Source organism: Bombus terrestris, chromosome 11 (assembly GCF_910591885.1).
Source record: "Bombus terrestris chromosome 11, iyBomTerr1.2, whole genome shotgun sequence".
NCBI lineage: Eukaryota > Metazoa > Arthropoda > Insecta > Hymenoptera > Apidae > Bombus > Bombus terrestris.
In genome coordinates, this window is record NC_063279.1 from 16,829,065 (window position 1) to 16,849,602 (window position 20,538).

Here is a 20,538-nt window from a genome sequence, read left to right on the forward strand (position 1 = left end):
ATTCATCATATTCAAATTATTATAAATGTAATACAATATATAAAGGAACGTATTATAATAAAAGAACTTTCTATTCTACGAAATAATATTTATGCAATTTGTTATTTACCAAAAGCTTACACCGTACAGGAGATTCTACGACATTCAGCTCTGCAAGATAATTTTTTTAAATCGTAGATAAATCGCTGCATTACAATCGATCTCCCTACTTACCAATATTCACAAAGATTAGCTGTATAAGTCAAGGCCTCTGTAGAACAGCTGACGAAAATTTTCTTCTCACTTGCATTTAATATTCCTTATTTTGATTTCTGCATTCGATAAGCCTGGTAGAAGCATTTGACGTAGCATATTGTATACATACTTGCCTTCTTGCCGAAAATCACAAGAAATCAATTTAGTGATAATGACTCTTTTTTGTGTAACACGTCTTCGATAATACGATTCTGAATTATAGCGCAAAATTCGATTGCTTTTGTAACTTGAGAAATAAGTCTCAATCGACATATTTGCATATCAAACACTTTTCGTGTTTGTTTTGGTGTATATAACGTTTAACAAGGAGAAATAATAATGCACCATAACAAATAAAAAACAATATATTTAAATTAAACACCGACAGCAAAAAACAAAAGATTACGTATTCTCTCTTTTTAATGACGAATAATTTTATTCCTTAACAAATAAAAATCACTTGGATAATAGGATAATAAAAGAGAAATATTTAACATTGTGCAGCTATATAATTACTTATATTAAATTGGCATATCTATTCAGTAAAGGAGAGAGTCCTACAGCAACTATTTACATCAAATTATTCTTAAATTTACAATTGCTTTTCAATGTATGTATATAGGCACACACATATGTACATACATACAGTTATACACTTTTACTTAGCTTTATACTATTAATACTTACTTAAAATGCACATGCTTGCGTCAAATATTAATATTAGGCGTAGAAAAAGTTTTGTGCTGTTGATTATACATCTCATTGGTATCAAAATTATTAAAAATTTTTTTACGGATTGCCTTTTCTCATTTTTATGCTATTGTTAAAAAACATGTAAATACAATTACTACAAACAACATGTTTAATAGACTGTTTTTATATTGCGACTGTTAAAGCGATTTGTTTTGCCTTCGGTAACAAGGTCTTAACACTTGCTAGATGTAAACAAAGAATATCGAAGATTTAGTCTAACTTTTTCCATTCCAGATAATATTGGTTTTAGCTGTCATCCACGAAATAGCTTGTGGTTACTAATGCCGAATTTAATAGTTGTCGTTTAAAATCGACTTCTACGGGTATAAAAGTGTCGAGTGTAGTTATTTAAATATTTAAGCATTTTTGGCTAGATATAGCTACAAAAACTATTTATTATAATATTTATGAAAAAAGCACAAAATTATTTTCTGCACTTAATAACTACAATGATATAAATAAAATAAAATATCTTAAAATTAAGAAAATATTTACTGGAATAAAGCATAATATAACTGTATCATTTATTGCTACATAAGAATACATGATACGTCCTGTGCAAGCATATGCCTTGGTGTCATTGCTTGATGTTTAAAATACCGTAAAACTGAAATTAGTAATACTGACACAAAGAATGTGGGAACAAGAGCCCTATAGTTCATTGCATCAATTTGACGATTCAAAGAATAATACGTAGCAATTCGTTGAAAAGAAATATGGATGAAATTGTAGAAACGCCGATTTTTGTATATGTTGTAGACATCGATATTTTAAATAACCATTTCCTATATATATAACGGGTGACTTAGTTTCTTTTATTATTTAGTTGAATGTTGCCTTTAACGCTAAACCTACCGAGACTTCTTGTATACCTATATCGTATATGAAATATATATACGATATATACGAAATATATATTGTACGCATATTTTAAGAAAAGTTGTATAGTTTGATGGCGAATGTGATAATGTTTAAATATGCGAAAGTTGTACAAAAGTTTAAAAATGGTCAAATTGACCGATAGCGATAGGTTTAGTGTTAAGATCGCTGATCATCGTTTATAAATAGAAGGTAAGTGGCAACCAATACTGACGCATACGCTGCCAGATAACTATATGCAAAAATACATTGTAGTGGTCCTGATAGTTCTTTGCGAATATCCACCCGTTATATGTATAGGAAAAAGTTGTTTAATATACTGACTTCTACAGCATATCTAAAAATCATTGAAATCGGAAGGTAGGCAGCATTTCTACAGTTTCGTGGAAATATGTATTGAGATAAATTTCTTTCAAGTTCGTACAATATTGCAGTATTCAAATAACTTTTAAAAACTATTTTGTTAGTAACTAAATGGAAATACTATCCACCACTACAGATCTTAGAGATGTTAATATGTACATTCAAAGCTTATTTTATTTAAAGAAAATCTTTTTTATTTTCTAAATTCTCAGAAAAGTAAGGATAGTGATGACTCTTGGTCTTACAATGAATTTTGTTTCAAAATTAGTGCATTAAATTAAAAAAGAACCACAATAGTGAAGAATAAAAATATTTAAAATTTGATATTTTTAGCTGATACGTTTTAATTTATTTAATACATTGGTAAGGGTTTATTATTATAATAAGGCCTCAAAGAACACAGTTTATATCAAGCCAAACGTGCAAGCCCAAGATAGACACATCTAAGTATATACAATTTAAAGTACAATTGATGTGTTCCAAACATATTCATACTACTGTCTATAGGTATTTGGCCACCCAATTATCAGAAATATACAAAATATAGTTGACGTATTTTCTACTGTTAACTTTTTCCACCGTTTTTATCTTACACACTTATATACAGATAGTAACTACTAATACAAATAATATCTAAGTTAGTTACTATAAATAAAAATATGTGTAAATAAAATCAGGTGAAAATTGTTCTAAGACATTTGAGTACATATATTAATTCCAAGTATCTCCATAGACTGTTTATTATTGGAGTCCTTGGCTGAATGAAATATGATCTTGTCTCGAGGTTTATATACATTTGTTTAAGCGTTTAATTTTTATTGAAGATTAAAATGAAGCTAAAACAACACAGATTTTTTTGTATCAGTCTGAGTTTAGCAATGCATCTAGATCTCTTTTCGATTTGCGACTATAAAATCCGTTGTCGAATATGGCACAATTTCCATTCACGCTGCTGCTACTGCGAAATTGTGAAAGGATAATAAAATGGTAATGGATGGCTCTGTGTCTCAAACGTCCTGCAGGGCCACGGCCCAGAGGACAGTGGCAGGATGGGCGCTTCTGAGTTGCGCCCGACGGTAATCCCTCCATAGGGTCCAGGACCTTATGATATAATCCTACTCAAAATCCACATTCGACACATTCTATTGGAAGATTCTGAACCGTTGACATTTTGTTATGACTGGACAGTTGCTCTGTTGGATTTGTGTAATAAATTTTTACATAGAATATCATATCTAAATCCGAATTTCTCACCTTACCTGCGAAACGTTCAAACTACCGCGAAATAATTTAAACGACGCGAGGAGACAACCGATGATTTGTTAATTTCCTGTGTCTTCTACGTGACAATCGCCGTGGCGCTGAAGTTTGATTTCGCGCGATTCATTTATTTTTTGCGATTATCAATTATCTCATATTGTTTCTTCGCGTTATTAGATGCTAATTAATTCCGTGTTAAAAACTAATTAATCGCTTAACTAATTAATTAATTAACTAATAATAATTCAGATAAGAGCGTTTATTATACTTTTATACGCTACAAAAATTTTTGCTATTTAATTTTTTAGTTAGTCCTTAAAGTTAATATGATTTCAAATGAAATGACGATACATTTTTACAAAGTCCCTCCAAAGGATGTCGAGTGCTGTCAAATAGAGAGGACAGTTCCTCGAGATGTTTATCTGATAATAGCATCTTCAGTACGTCGCCGTCAAATTGATGAAAATAGTACACAAGAAGAGGAGTGTGATACAAATTGGCATATACTTTGGCCAGTCAAGCGAAGATCACATTTTCGAATTCACAGGAAATCAATACACATCACTCTGAAATTTTTTGTTATACTGAACCGCATAGTTTTTATTTTTTTTCTGTTACGAATGAAATATTCCAAATTGTTGAGAATCAAACGAATATATATGCTGCGAAAATAATGTCAGAACAGCGATCGAATCGTCTCGATAATTGGGTTGAAAGAAATCCTAATAAAATAGAACGGTTTTTTGGCCTAATTATATGGATGGGACTAGTGCGATAAAATTCATTTGCGTAATTATTATATATATGTAGCGGCACATGAGTCATAGGACGATTCGACTCGAGAGTGACTCATGTTGTTGTTTTGCCTCAGGGCACAGACACAGTTTCGATGTACGAGATGTAAAAGTAAACAAACTCCGGACAAAACAGTAGCGCACGCAAACTATGTTATGGAAATAAAAGACGTCGAATGGATCGAACAAAGGCACAAAAAATTTGAAGAAAACAGCAACTTATTGTCCAAATTGTCCCGACTAACCTCAGTTATGTATAGAATGCTTGAAAATTTTACATTATTATTAAATAATCCTTTAATAAACTATTTTCGTATTACTTTTATAATAATTCAACGGTTTTATTATTATGGAATATCTATTCAAATATCTATGATAATCCTTCGCAAGTAATCAAATAAGCGACACCCGAATACGGGTGTCGTGGCAGTCAACGTATTGAGACGTATTATACTAACTCTGTATTGTTGTACTTAGAGTGATTTTTAAATATACTGACTATCACAAGTATTCATTCGTTTCACCATTTGAATCAACGCGTTTGATATCCATCACATATATATAGAATTATTTTTGTGGTTCGTTACTTTTAGTAATAACGAAGAAATTGATCCTAATAATAAATTGTCAAAAATTATTCATATTATCGATCCATAAAACAGTAATTTTAAGAAATATTACAATCCAGATGAAATATTATGCGTAGGTGAATCATTAGTGCCATTTCGACGATATTTGAAACACAGTCGCAGATATGGAATAAAAGTTTTTAAATTATGCGGTGGTGCAGGATACACTCATTCTTTTCAAACATACATGGGAAAAGAAAAGAAAAGAGATAAAATAGCAGGAAACAAATCACGTGAGGTTGTACTGTTTCTTTGCAAAAATATATTGGATGAAGGCCATACTATCTGCACAGATAATTGGTATACAAGTGTTGATCTGATGGGAAAATTAATCACGATGAACGCACATTTAGTGGGTACGAAAAAATCGATGAGGAAATCCAACGGAAGTAGTGTCTCAAAAATTAAAGTTTGGAGAAGTTACTGCTCACGAAAATAAAAAAGGTATAACAGTATTATAAAATGGAAGGACAAGAGATTATATTGATGCCTTTTACGAGGCATTCAACAGAAATGACTACTGTACATAAGAAATTCTATTCGTATGAAAAACCAAAAATAGTTGTGGAATACAATCTAGAAAAATCATCAGTCGATTTATCTGACCAAATGATAGCATGTAGTTCACCACTGCGTAAAACTTTAAAGTGGTATAAGAAATTAGCAATAGAAATATTATTAAATCCATGTATGGTAAATGTAATGGTATTATTCACACAGATAACTCGCAAAAATGTTCGAAATCCCGATTTCAGAATGAAAGTAATAATGTGTTTAACAAAATGTCATGATAATGAAAGCGAGGTTTCCATTTCTCCACGTGAAAGCTTGTTGAGAAAACCACGTCATGAATTAAAAGCAATGCCGGGAGAGGTTAGAACTGTGAGACGATTTTGCAAAATATGTTATCAAAAAAACTCAAAACAGCTAGGGAGGACTGCAAAAGACTGTAGTAAAAAAGGTCGTGACATATTGTGAAGATTGTGCTGGTTCACCCTTTCTTTGTTTGGAGTGTTTCAATACGAGATATCGCAATATGCGCATAAGAAAGAATATCGATGAGACTTGGATCCCTGTAAATTGCAACGAAATTAAAATATACTTTGCAATATGCATAATAATGGCTCAAGTTAAAAAACCAGAAATTCAGACGAACTGGTCTAAAAGAGTTATTATAAAAACACCGATATTCAGGAAAACTATGCTACTGAAAAAATTTTTGCAAATCACTAGGTTTTTCCATTTTGTAAATAACGATACGACTGACGAGATGGATAAATTACGTAAAGTCAAACCTGTGGTAAACTATTTTAATAAAAATTTCCAGGAAATATATGTAATGGAAGAGAACATCGCGATCGACGAATCGTTAATGAAATTTAAGGGACGCATGTTTTATAAACAATTTAATCCCTCGAAGAGGTTCATGATCAAATTTTATAAATTATGCGAGTCATCATCGGCCTATTGCTATAATTTTAAAATATATTCGGTTAACGATTAAACAAGTTCTGATTATAGTGCATCTGAAAGTGTTGTAATGGAGTTATCAAAGTCAATACTACATAAAGAACGCACTTTGTATATATTATAGATAATTGATATTCTTCGCCGAAACTGTTTTTAACTTTAGTTGAAAATGGAATAAATGCCGTTGGGATAGTAAATTTTAATAGAAAAAATATGCCCGGAGATTTTGTTAAAGCAAAATTAAAAAAAAAGGGAATGTAGGATGAGAAGCTGCAATGGCATACTAGCGTTGAAGTTGAAGTATATATGAGACGTTCATATTATTTCTACAAAGTACGAAAGTGTAGAAATGACTGAACAAAACAGAAGTCAACTAAGTCCTACTTTCAAGCCAAAATGTATTGTTGATTATGGCAGAGGAATGATTGGTATTAATCGCCAAGATCAGATATTAGCGTGCTTCTGTTATGAGGAAATACTTGAAAGGGTACCGAAAAATCCTTTTCTACATATTTGACATAACACTTTTTAATTCATATATTCTGCACAACAAAAACAATATGGAAAAGAAACAGAATTATACCGAGTATAAACTTCAAATAGCCAAAGCATTATTACAAAACGTACCGTTACAAAATTATAAAAGACGAGGACGATTATCGAGCGGAGATATACCAATAAGACTACACGCGCAACATTGGGGTCATTTTCTGAAACATATAGATTCGACGTCATTGAAAACAAATCCAACAAGAACTTGTAAAGTATGTGCAAAAAATAAGAAACGTAGTGAAACAACGTGAGACTGTAAAAAATGTCGAGTTGCGTTACATGTACCTCATTGTTACGAAAAATATCACACAATTGAAGATTACTAATTTTCTACGAGTTTTTTCAAAGCATTATTAATTTAAACTAAGTATTAATTTACAAATTATTACTGATACATTATTCACTTTCAAATAATAACTCATTTTCGTTCACTGATGAATCAATCATAATTACTTCCCAGACATGTTAAAAGTACTAGTTATGCCCAAATGTGTTTATTATTACTTTCGTTGCGCCGAAATATACATGTTATATTCTTCTTGTTTATTGTGGCCCGAACAATCGGGAGTTAGCGGGTAGGACAAGCGGTTAATTGTAAAATAAATTTTAGAATGTATGCTGATCCGAAAACTACGATCTCCAAACAAAAAGGGGAGAGATGTTGGATGATCAACTTCTTATTCATACTGCAACAAATACCCTAATCTTTTTCCTTTCTGAATCATCCCGAATTTTGACCCTTTTTTCTCGTCAATTCTCTCTAATTATCCTGATCTAATTACTTATCCTAACCACTAGGCTATAAGAACCGCGTGCAGTTACCCGTTATAAATAAAACCTCTAACTTTTCAATGTGTGTTGTCAAATGTCCACCATCCGGAATCCAACATTGGAGCAGTAATAAGTTAAAAGTGAAACTAATAATTGAAATTGTATACCGTATACTTTAAATTCCGACTTGTAAAATCTGAAAGAATGTTTAAAAGGTTGAACGAGGAAGTTCAAAGGAGAAGGAAATAAAATGCACTATGAATTAAACATTTTATAAATTCATGGAAGCTCAACAGTTAAGAATAACTATACATGCATGCGCCACTATAGTGACTTTCGCGGATGCATCTTATATTACGACGCGTTACTACAGTGGTTCACTCTATTGACTTATACGTTCACCGTTTAAATTAAATGAATTTTTTCATTTGTCTTGGTTCACATTTTTTTTTTTTTGTCCTCGCAACGTTTTACAACAGTGTTAACAATATACAGACAGAATATATAGTCTTTATTTTTGATACGCCAGTATTAGGTATCAATTACTGCTTTTCGTTCATATAAATGTACCGTTATTAAATGCTCTTTTTAACATGCCGATCCGTATCCTTATAATTTTGTAGAATCTTCAATCACAAAATGTCGCTTCAAAATAGGAAACAAAGAGCAATTTGAAAAACACTATCGCGCTAGAGTGTGAAAATTGTGGCGTGGATCTATGTGTCATGCTGTGCTTTAAAATATATCACACTAAATTGTATTATTAATTGTTAAAGTAAATTATTAAAGTTACATTATATGCATCATATCTTTAAGAAAAATTATAATTTAGTTATCAAAATCTTCATTCTAATGTGCTTGTGTAGGGAACAATTATCTGTCACATATTGCAATAAAAGATAAACAAATAAAAGCAAACCCCAGTAAATGCAACTATATTATATTTACACTACGAAAACGGAAACCACCAAATATCCAATTGAATTGCGCGCACATAACACAAACAAGGTAAGTAATACCTTGGAATCCACCTAGACACACAACTTATATGGAAGCAACATACGAAGTCAATTATAGACAAAATACGGATAAAAAGAAGACAGATATATTGGCTAACTAGTCGGAACTCTAAACTCTGCATGGAAAATAAACTAAAAATCTATAAAACGATAATAAAACCAATTTGGATATACGGAATACCACTATGAGGGACAGCAACAATGAGCCACATAAATAAACTAGAGTTCCTACAATCGAAGATACTCAGAACAATAGTCAACGCCCCATGGTATGTCAGAAACGAGGATATACGCAGAGACCTAAAAATTCCAACGGTCAAAAAAGAAATTGGCAGATACGCAAGAAAATACAAGGGAAGAACGACAACACATCCAAACCAGCTGGCTGCTGAAGCGAGCAAAACTCTTCTAAAAAGAAGACTAAAGAGAAAACAACCCACTGATCTCACTAAAGAAATAAAATAGACAAACTCGAAGATGGTATCCTGCTGGGGTAGCCACCCACATGTAATTTAGCAATAAAGCTAAAAAAATTTACCAAATGTCCAGCTGGACAAGTCGTAAAGTACAAATTAAATAATAAGAAACATATTGCAGTGCTGTGCATTAATATCGTTTAGGCGTAATTCGCGTCGAACTCTACCGTACAGAGAAACAGCCCTGCGCAAAATTTAACCGTACCTAAGAGGTTAATGAGCTCCACAAGTAAAAACATAGCTGCGAGAGGTTTACTTTCTTAATACGGGATAGTATAGTTATATATATGTATATATAACTATTGCTATAGTTCTGTTCCTAGGTTTTTGAAGTAGTCATTGCGAAAAGATCGTAAACGAAACTGTGCTGAGGGTAAAAGCATAAAATTCTTTGGTATTCCGCAAGGTGAAACAAAGTATGTACGTATAACAATTATATGTACGCGGCTTTCGTACTTGGAAGAATTTTGTACACCAATTTTTAAATTTAATGCTGTTCTTAAATCATTAAATATCGTAGCGTTTCATCGTGGAGGACGTTTGTTCGTGCGCGTATGTTTACTCTGGAGAGAGACACATCGCTATGTCCAAAGGCAAAGTCAAATACATACACAATATATACACTTTTGAATCAAGGCAGGAAGACGGTTGTCACGGATACGATTACGGGCTTTAATCAGAGAAATACACGAAGAACGTAAATGGCCACTACTCGCAACGTACGAGTAAATTACACTGCGATTCTTCTTATATACCAAACAATAGTTGTACTGTTTACAACACGTGTTAGTTAATAAATTATTTCGTTTTTAGTAAAAGACTAGTATCTATTTCCGTAATTGAAAAAGCACTCAGAACCGCCTTACATCTATTAAATATCTACCGCGCTCACTTGTAACTCTATAACTAAAATCTTTTAACCAGAATCCAGTGATCCAACCATAGTAAGGATGAATCGCACAAGATCGTCCGATAATAAAGGATCACAACATGTTATATTATCCTAAAAAATTCCAATCCTAATTATAATTGTAATATTGTTTTTATACCGAAGACTAAGCAAACGGGAGGTAAAAAACAGTTGTGTAAATTCTTCTGACAATTTCGCGAACCCGCTGTCGCCGTACATTAATTTTCCGGTATATGTACGAACCTGTCAAGTGAATCGCGGTTACGTAGAAAGGTGGAAGGTCACCTTTTTCCTTGACGTTTCGTTAAGATCTTTTACTTGCCTATCCTTTCTGAAGTGATCTAAGTTCGACGAGACAATTCCCATTGCAATTATCACCGCGTGCACATCAATAACATCCCAGCTCAAGACTTTTCTTGGCGTCTCGCCGTTATATTGCCCACACAGCTACTTACGCCTCGGAATAAAATGGAATCTCTTCGCTGGGAAACTGATCAGTCGCGTACGTATGAGGGACATGGATTAAAAGTCGTGTTTATAGCCGTCTTGCGTCTATGAACCGCAATTAAAAAGTTATACCTTTTTCGCTGGAAAAAATCGAGAGGCGACAATACAAGAAATATGAAAAATAATTGTGATCAGTATACAGTAAATTATATAAATATGGAATACACCAATATGATCGCCGATTTGCATCGACGATATGGCATATGATCGAATGATAAGAAATAAGAAAACATGCTTGGGCTTTAAACGCTATAATTCCTTGGCTTCCTTAAAGTTGCGTTTTCTGAGACATTATCGTAATTTCAAGACCAATCATTCGTCAACAGACGACCGTAAATGATTCTTCCAAAACAGCCAAAAACTATCACGATTAATTGTCAGACCAAGAGTCAACATTCAAGATAAAGCCTTAGAATGTTATTCGCAGGAATGAAAATTTTATGGAAATTTGTTTTCCTGTATCTATAAAATCAAATTCCTTACATAATGAATACTAAATTTTCTTAAGATAAAGAAATTTGAATAAGCGACAGATTTACTTTTAAGATTTAGAGTTCTGATATAAATTGTATCAGTTTCGGGGTTTTATTAATGTAAAAGTTATGTTTTATGGTACTTTAGTGAATGTATCACCAATTTACAAAATTTTATTAACAATTATCACGGAATACAATCCTATGTTTATTTAAAATTGTATATGAGTCGTATTGTGTTGAAAGAAGATTTTGTTTTATTAATAAATTATTCGTTCATTTTGATATTATGCAAATATCCCCCACAATTTTAATATTTCATATTAAAAGATCCAGAATATAAATTTGTGTTAGCGATGAAAGATTCATAATAATATAAAAGTTTCTGCAAATTGCACAGCAATTAAATTATGAATTCAAGCAATATTTTATAAAATTAATACACTTATATTTCTGTTGCATTTTATGCGATAATACGCTTCACTAGAAGCATAGAAATAATAAGACAAAAGGCAAAAGGAAAGTACTTAAATAGAGCTAAAACTGAATAAGAAAAATTGTGACCAGCTGGGTAACGTGCATTAATATTTTAAGTATTTGTAATACCAGTTGTGTAAATAACTCTTTCAGCACCCCTGTTCAAATTTGTATTCTCATCGACGGTAGTAATCGGTTGGCTCATGGCTGGTGGAGGCATGGCGAAAATGGGTTGTTGATTCGTCGAATTATTTTGCGGACCACCCTGTGGTTGTGCTGTAATCGCATCGTCATCACTCTCCTCTTCCTGTAAAACAACAATCAGTAAGAAATATTTATTCTTCTATAACAATCATAATTTCCACTAGTAGACCTATATATAGATGGTCCACATAAAACACTAAAAGGCGGTTTTTCGAAAACCGTAACTGACATCAACTAATTTTCTTTTTAATTTCAATGGTACAAAAGGGCTGATTATTATTTGGAGAACAACAGATTTTTCCGAGAAGATTGCTAATATATCAAGGGAACATTGTTTTTTCCTCATTTTTTTAAATGTAATGCAATAATAATTTCTGTCCATTCAGATAGCTCTTAAGAAATTAGATAATGTTTACTTGAAGTATTTTTCATTATTCTGCGTAATTAAAGAATTATGACGGAAGGAAGATCTTGTGGCGGCACTCGACAAGCCAAATACCACCACTCGACACTAACTAGTGTCGGACGACGGCAGCGCAGTGGTTAGCGCTTTGTTTACCTGTCCTGTTTTTGCGACCAGGTTTTCGGGACAAAGATGGGAAAAAAGACAATATCGTACATAAGTAACGCTCTACAGCGACTTAAATTTAAGTTACAAGTGTAAACCTAAAAAAAAAAGAAAAATGTAATATTGCATGGCTATGTCGTACCGTCGCGTATCGGTACTTTTGCCTGAACCACCTCACAACCGAATTCATCGTTTATAATGGAAAATACACATATGTAATACAAAAAAACTGGTAAAAATAAACACTATAAAAAAAAAGCAGTGGTTAACGCCTTAGATTACGAAGGTTTGGAACCCGGGTTCGAATCCCGGCGACCGGAGTCCGATTTTTCTTCTACGCAACAAAATTAGAAGAAAAATCAGCAGTACCCCAGCAGCGACTATCATCACGGACTGTACACCTCGATCTAAAGAAGGACTACGCGGAGGCATCGAAGCGTAATTTAAACTTAAGTAGACTCATTCCGAGATAAAATTCAGTTTATCAAGTGTTCGAAATAAAAGTGACCGTTTACTTTTAAACATTTATAAGTTATAAGTATAACATTTATCACAAAAGAAGATATAAAGAGAAGAATATAATATGCTTCTAAAACCATAACTGCAACAATATTCTCAGATGTACGAAATAATGTCATACAAAGAATAAATAAATCTTTAAAAGTAAACAATCATCATTTCGATTACTTAATAAAATAAATTTGACTTCTTCCTGTCATAGCTCTCTAATAATACAGAATAACGAAAAATGCTTCAAGTAAATTTATTCAGTTTCATAAGAACTATCTAAATAGATAGAAACTAATATCGCATTTCATTAAAAAAAAAATGAAGGTGTCTCCCCTTAGTATCCCTTAGTAACACTTTCGTATCATTGAAATTAAAAAGAAAATTAATTGATATCAGCTATGATTTCCAAAAAAAAGGACTGTAACACTTTATGTGGGCCATCCTGTATATACGTCAAGACGGATTAAACTATATGTCTTTCTTATATTCAACTGTCCGCGAACTATTTTTAAAAGGAATTACACTAGTTAATTCTATTAATAAAATCTTGGTACTTTTGTACTGTTCAATATCTCAAAACTCGATTACATTGAAACCACCTTCACAGATTTTACAGTCCAGAATTCATCAATATCAGTCTTGGCTAACAGCAGTATTAATCATTACAATATTACAGTAGTATTAAGACCATGTGTTAAAAGGTATTAACGGACGATATACATAGTCATACAATGTTTATGTTGGCCATTCTAACTGTCGCTTAGTATGTTAAATCATAATTTGTGCTAAAGTCAGAAATTTGTTCAATTCGGTGGATTCGAGCAGATTCTTTGTGGTTGTGGCGGCACTCGACAAGCCAAATACCACCATTCGACATTAATTAGTGTCGGACGACGGCAGCGCAGTGGTTAACGCGTTAGGTTACGAACGTTCGGAACCCGGCGACCGGAGACCGATTTTTCTTCTACGCAACTAAATTAGGAAGAAAAATCAGCAGTACCCCAGCAGCGACATCTACAGCCCCTAGCGACAATTAGCCTGGACGAGGCCCAGCAACTACAACTATCACGGACAACATATATACCACCTCATGGTCTTGGACAACTGATAACGAGTACGAGTTTATACTTGATGGACCATCCAATTCTGATTGGCACTGCATAAGTCTCTTTATTGAGAGTCACGGTCTGATTGAGGTTTAGATATAAGTGACTCTAACAGGTGATCTTTTGACTTTGATTATAAACTCTGACTCGAAACTATCTTGCTAATCTCAGCCCCCCTCTCCAGGAATCGTCTTCCTAATTGAGAATTTTTAAGGTTGCTGATTAGCCTGTGTTCCGAAAAACAATAATTAATCACCCTTTATGGAGAGAAGGTAAAGCGATCTCAGAAATTATGGAGGTAGTTTTCCCAACACTGTGAAATTTCTTCCCAGTCTCAACAATTGGTACCTGTGCATTGACGTCGACTGAGATCCTAATAACTATATATATTTAACTATAGAATAACTATATATATCCTAATAAGTTATAAATACCATGAAATGGCATCACAAAGAAAATGCGAACAAATTGAAATGAGTTCTGAAGGAAATCGTGCCTTCTGGAAGATTCTATTATAATGTATTTGAATTTTCCATGTTTGTGGATTTTAAAAATTAAATACCACATCGATATTTATTTCTAGCAATCAACTAATTTGTTGGCCTCTTTATTAACTTGCACCTATTCCTGTTTAATATACATATATAGCTACCGCTATACCTAACAATTGCATTTTTTTCGTACACCTAGATGTAGAAACGCTATTTTACTACTTTAAACTTCCGCTAGGACGAATTTGACGAACACGCCATCACTGTACAGAGCAGTCAAGACGCGAATGTATACTTCATCGCGTCTTAATTTGAAGTGTAACTTTGTTATGTCATGTAAATTAGCAATTTCTTATTCAAATAGTTATTCGCACAATCGTTATGACATAGACAAAACAATATTTAGAAAAGAATGTCGAGAATCTTTGAAAAAAACAAGCTATCCTCTGCTTAACTAAAGTTTTGAATTGATACAAAATTTGAACGAGTGACTAAAGTCACTGGTAGAATACAGTGAGCGTGTGATAATTGGTGACTATAGCTTACGTTAAGAACGAAAGGATTAAAACTGCTGATTGAGTTGATATCACGATACAGTTTGTCACGTATAAGACCTCGTCTACAGGCATGCTCCGAGATAAATAAAGGCCGCTTTACGCTCTAAGGCACTCATGACTAATTAAATACAATAAATCTATGTATTAAGATGTGATGTTAATAACAGTTCATTTGAAGCTGTCACTATGGTTTTACGCCGAATATCAAATTTCAATTTGTTCAAACTGCAGTAGGTTTTCATAGAAAGTTGTCACTATTTGCAAAATTTTTCCTTTAAGACACAAAAATTGAATATACATTATACTTTCTTTAATTAAAAATCATATATAGATATAAATGATATTTCCTATTGTTAAAAACTATGTATAGCGTGCAACATGACTCGATCAAAATGCGCTATTTCAAAATTTAAACGTTTATAATTTATGAGGAAATAATCACAAAAACTGTTTTAGATAAAATGATTGATATTTTGAATTGATTGGCACTTAATGTAAATTAGCGAATCATTTATTTCACCTGCAATTAGATTCTAATTAAAACTCTTTCTATGGGTCCCTGTTTTATTTTCTACGAGAAATAATCAGAAATCATCTCGGATCACAGATTAAGACTTAGACAATTTAAATTAAAATCAGTTATCTGGTTTACTACCCGGCTTTCATTCTATTGAAATATTTTTAGTTATGTAAATCAATAATCTCTAATGTGATAAAAAAAAGTTACAACAGATCTTGTTGCAATTTAACAGTTCGATTAAGGAAAGGTACTCATCAAGCAGATCTGATAGACCGATAGAGCTCACCATAGACGCTTCCTAAATGGAGAAATCGTTTACGTAATATTTAACCTCGTATGGAATATAAGAATTTACCTAGTGTCTACGTAGATAAATGGTAAGGAATTTCGGTATTGCAAAAACAGAAAAAAGATGTATCGAAAATGTAGCTTATGGGAAATGAAATACATTGTGTAGAAACGTTAATTTCCCCTCGATTTCGATGATTTTTGGATTAGTTGTAGAAATCGATATTTTGAATAATATTTTTCCTATATATATATTTGAAATATTTGCAATAAACTGTCAGTATCACTACAGTGGATTTTGCTTATAGTTGAGCACTTCTGGCAACGTATGCGTCACTTATCTTCTGTTTCTAAACGAAGGTTGGGCGACTTTAAAGGCCTTATACACAACGTACATATACTCGGCTGCAAGAGTCTGTTATAATTTTATAGCTTATAACTCAATTAAAAGTAAATATTATCAATGTATTGGGTTTAGGTTAGGGGTTAGGCAGCCGAAGAAATTAATTGAGTTATAACGCACATTTTTTGCAGTCTCACATATGTGGTTGGGGCTTTTAAGCTTTTCCGACTCTGGTTTGTAAACAGAAGATAAGTGGTCGGCGGCCAACAACTAACTGATGTATACGCTGCCACAAACGCACATCTTGGCAAAAGTACATCGTAATTGTGCAGTTTTTCTTGAAAATTAAGCGAGTTATACATATAACATATGCATTCCTTATACATATAGGAGAAAGTTTTTCAAAATGTTGTTTTACAACATGTTCAAAAATCATTGAAATCGTAGGATAATTAACATTTTTATAGTTTCATCAAGAAACAAAAAAAGTACAGAATATAGCAATCATTTATACAAACATCACTGAAACTTTGATATAATTAAATAAATTATATTATTACGAAAAGGTAATCTAATTGCAAAAGTATTAAAGTTTATTTATTACGAAATTATGATCAATTAATAAAATATTACATAAAAAACCAGCTTTTGTAAAGCGAAATGCCTAACGTTTTAGAATTTCTTTATTGATATTAGTCTATATTTTAAAGTCAGTTCAAATAAAAAAGCACTCATATCAGTCACAAACTCTGTTTATCAAACTTAAAGCATTATGTTTCTCTTTAGTTAATGTATACAAACCTGCAATTCTCGTTCTGTATATTCCGGTATGGAGACCAGAAAAAAAAAATGATGAAAGAAGAAACGAAAATGTTCAAGAAGCTGGTATGAAAATGATCGAGAAACGAACAATATGTATTCTGTATGTAAATGTTTGTCTCAATGGTTCTCATTTCCTCCTGTTATAATACATAATATATTTTTTTTTCTTTTTATGACGTAATCTTATTTCTACTTTATAAATCCTAGTATAAGTCACTAGAAATTAAAAGTTAGTATAAAAACATATCAATGTACTAAATGAAATTATAAATATTGTGTTTTCGTAACGAACATACGATTTCTAAATTTCGTAAATTATATGCAAATATAAAATGAAAAACATATAATTCTGTATCATGAGACAAAAACAATTTGCACGATTGAAATTAATTAAAAAATAACGTTTAACAAGCATAAACGATTATTAACGATTAATGAAGAACAAAACTTATGTTCGCTATTAAAAAATTCTAGTGTTTCATAATTATCAACAAGATTTCTCAACATTTGTCGCAACTAAAACAAAATTCAGCCACATTTCTTAAATAAAATTAGAGGACTAAGAACCACTGATACTGGAAAAAAACTTACCTTAACCAGGCCTCTGGGCTGATTCATCACGACATTCGCCTCTGGGTTCTGGTTCCGCTACAATACAACAACAACGTAAACAAAACCGCTAATCTATCGTATTCTAAAAAAAAAAGGCAGACGTAAAATGTGCATGCTAGGCTAAATTAGAAAGATTTCACAAATTACAGATCGATGATGTATGACAAATATGAAATGACTGATCAAGGAAATAATCAATTACATTAAAAGTGCACTGAATTGTCGAGAAATAAAGAAAAAGAAATATTACTTTCTTGTCCTCGTAAATCTGTAAAATCAGTGTTGATAAAAAGACGTAATTTTTTAAAATTAAACAAGTGCAACATTTCTGAAACGAAGCACGATTTCTTAATTTCGGTAGCAGGACGAAACGATATTTTAATTTGGATATATGTAATAAAATTTCTTATGTTATTATAGTTTCTATACCCTTCCTAAAATGAAAAGCATACAACCAATTATAGTTGTGTATGTATTTATAAAATAGCCTTGATCTCACAAGAATGTGTTGCGATCTTGACAAGTGTTTTTTAAATATTGCTAATATATATATTCAAATATTAACAAATAACCAAATACTTCTATACTGTTGTATTTTTATACAAAGTAATTTTAAGAACTGAACATTAAAAAATTGTTAATTCTTACAATTAATGAAACATTCAAATATCGATAAATTCATTGTAAAACTTTATAATACTACATAATTTTACAATTATCATAAGTATGATAGTAATATATATTCAAACATTATAGTAACCCTCTGATAAATATCATAAATTTTCGTAAAAATTACGGATTCGAAACTTCTGTCTTTCTTGTCTCTCTTTCATAAGCTTCGTTTCTTCCTAACCTCTAGGTTTGAGATTCTATCTTGTAAAAATAAAAGATATTTCATAATATATTATTTTATATAAAAGTTAAAGATTAAATTTAATGATTCAATGATAATATTATAGTTGAAATACTGTATGTATTTAATAAAATATATATCATTATATGGCTAATCTGAAAATAAACCGTGACTTTAATTTGTAGTAATAAAACGTATGCATTAAAAATTGTTATGCTCTACTTTAAAAGAACAATCAATAATAATTCCTGAATGTTACATGCTTTTATAAGTTATAAATAAGTAATGTCGCTTTTTTGGTTTAGAAAGATTAAGTACGAACATCACTTGCTAAAAGTATGAAAAAAGATAACAATTACTAAGAATGTTTCCCTATTATACAAAAAATTTATTAGGAGCGAAAGAAATATAGCTAACACATATTTTCTATATACTCTGCCATTCGAAAGAAGGATTCGATAACAGCGTTTTAAATTACATTAAAGAATATTGAAATATGTATACTTTAGATATCAAAACGAGAAATAGAAAAGTAAAGAAAATGAGCTACACCCAAACTTTTAATGAAAGATTACATACTATAGTATATCAGGTATAGTAATTATACTATCCCAGATATGGATACTAATCCGCACAACTAAAACATCATCTTTTCTGATTGTAAAATAAAAACTGCCAGAATAAAATATGAATGATTTATATTTTGAGAACTACATTTTTTCTGCAAATGTAACTATGCATGTATGTTTTACTGTTATACCATTCCTTTAAATCGAAATTCGCTGACATTTTAAATAGATGTGCTAGGTTGTCCCAAAAGTTCCTTTCGTTTTATAAGGAAATAATAGATACACAAAATTTTTGGTTTTATATTATTTTATTGAATTGTTCTATTGGGACAAAATGGATCATACATAATTGGATAAAATAATATAAAACAAAAAATATTATGCATCTATTATTTCCTTATAAAACGAAAGAAACTTTTGGGATAACCTAATATTTATTAAAGGAAATAGATTTTCTTTAGTAAACGTATTTAATTAAAACATCTCACAAAAACACCTAATCACTTTTTATTACCCTATTCTAACATTTCTTTGCAAGATGACGATGTAATTTAGTTTATATGAAAAAGGATATATCATAGGATATATCAGTTAGGATAGGATATATCAAAAGGATATATCAGTTCCTTAGCAAAAAAAGGCACAGTTGTGTAATGCATAAGCTATGTAGATAACCAATTTTCATACTTCTAATTATCAAAATAAAATAATGAAGCTTTTTGCCAAGCATTAGTAATGAATACTATACAATAATAAGCTTCAATCTAAAGAATTATAATATCTAATCTCGTGCAAGATTAAAAAACCATGCAAAATTTTTCTGGAAAGTGGATAAAAAAACAATGAATATATTTCAACAGAGGCTTGTACTATACTAGTAAATAACTTGTATAAATTTGTACTAAACTAACATGAATTATAACTAATGCTAATAATTAAACAAATCACATGCAAGAATGTTGGGATCATTTGGCTCAACAATCAAAAAATTCTTTGCATAGAAATCCACTAAATTCTTGTCATCTACCAATCTTCATATTGCAAAATTTTCTTATCTAACAAAAGCTTTCATTAAAAAAACCAGTTTAAAAACGACATTACTTATCCCATAATTTAATAATACATTATACATTATGATGTTTAATAATAAATCTATCTTTATAGTTTTTAAAAAATTTCATACGTTTCATTTTTAGAACTGCATCTAGAAGTATATCTATAATAGATTTTGTTTAAATATTGTAAATTATTGAAAAAAGATGTAAGTGATACTAAATCACACTAACATTTTGTAGAATAATCTCTGCATCTCCTTAACTTATATCACTATATTTATATTACTATATGAGAGATATTTAGTGCAATTGTAAATTGTGTGCCATAAAATAATGTAATTTACTTTGTAATTAGGGATAAAAATCATAAAGTTCTAAAAATCATTTTTAGAAACTTTTACGCAAACTTACATGTAGAGTAAGCTTATCTTATAAATTTACCTTCTTACTAATGAACCTTCTCCTCAATGAAT

The 20,538-nt window shown here is 31.2% G+C and overlaps 1 protein-coding gene and 2 long non-coding RNA genes across 4 annotated transcripts in view; 2 read left to right on the forward strand and 1 right to left on the reverse strand.

Moving 5' to 3' along the window:
• Window positions 1–20,538, reverse strand: part of LOC100650974 (dnaJ homolog subfamily C member 5) — a 31,751-nt gene that overhangs the window by 4,755 nt on the left and 6,458 nt on the right. Inside the window, exons 5-6 of one of the 2 annotated variants that reach the window (XM_003399390.4) lie at window positions 17,568–17,624; window positions 11,697–11,874 (exon numbers count right to left, since the gene is read on the reverse strand). In XM_003399390.4, coding sequence (XP_003399438.2) covers window positions 11,697–11,874; window positions 17,568–17,624 — 235 coding nt within the window. The remainder of the gene's footprint in view (window positions 1–11,696; window positions 11,875–17,567; window positions 17,625–20,538) is intronic. The other variant, XM_003399391.4, reaches the window with a different exon arrangement.
• On the forward strand, window positions 13,511–14,531 carry LOC125386037. The gene is made up of 2 exons (XR_007225857.1): window positions 13,511–14,070; window positions 14,140–14,531. It is a non-coding gene; the product is annotated as an uncharacterized LOC125386037 (long non-coding RNA).
• On the forward strand, window positions 16,094–17,689 carry LOC125386038. Its single transcript, XR_007225858.1, has 2 exons — window positions 16,094–16,720; window positions 16,941–17,689. It is a non-coding gene; the product is annotated as an uncharacterized LOC125386038 (long non-coding RNA).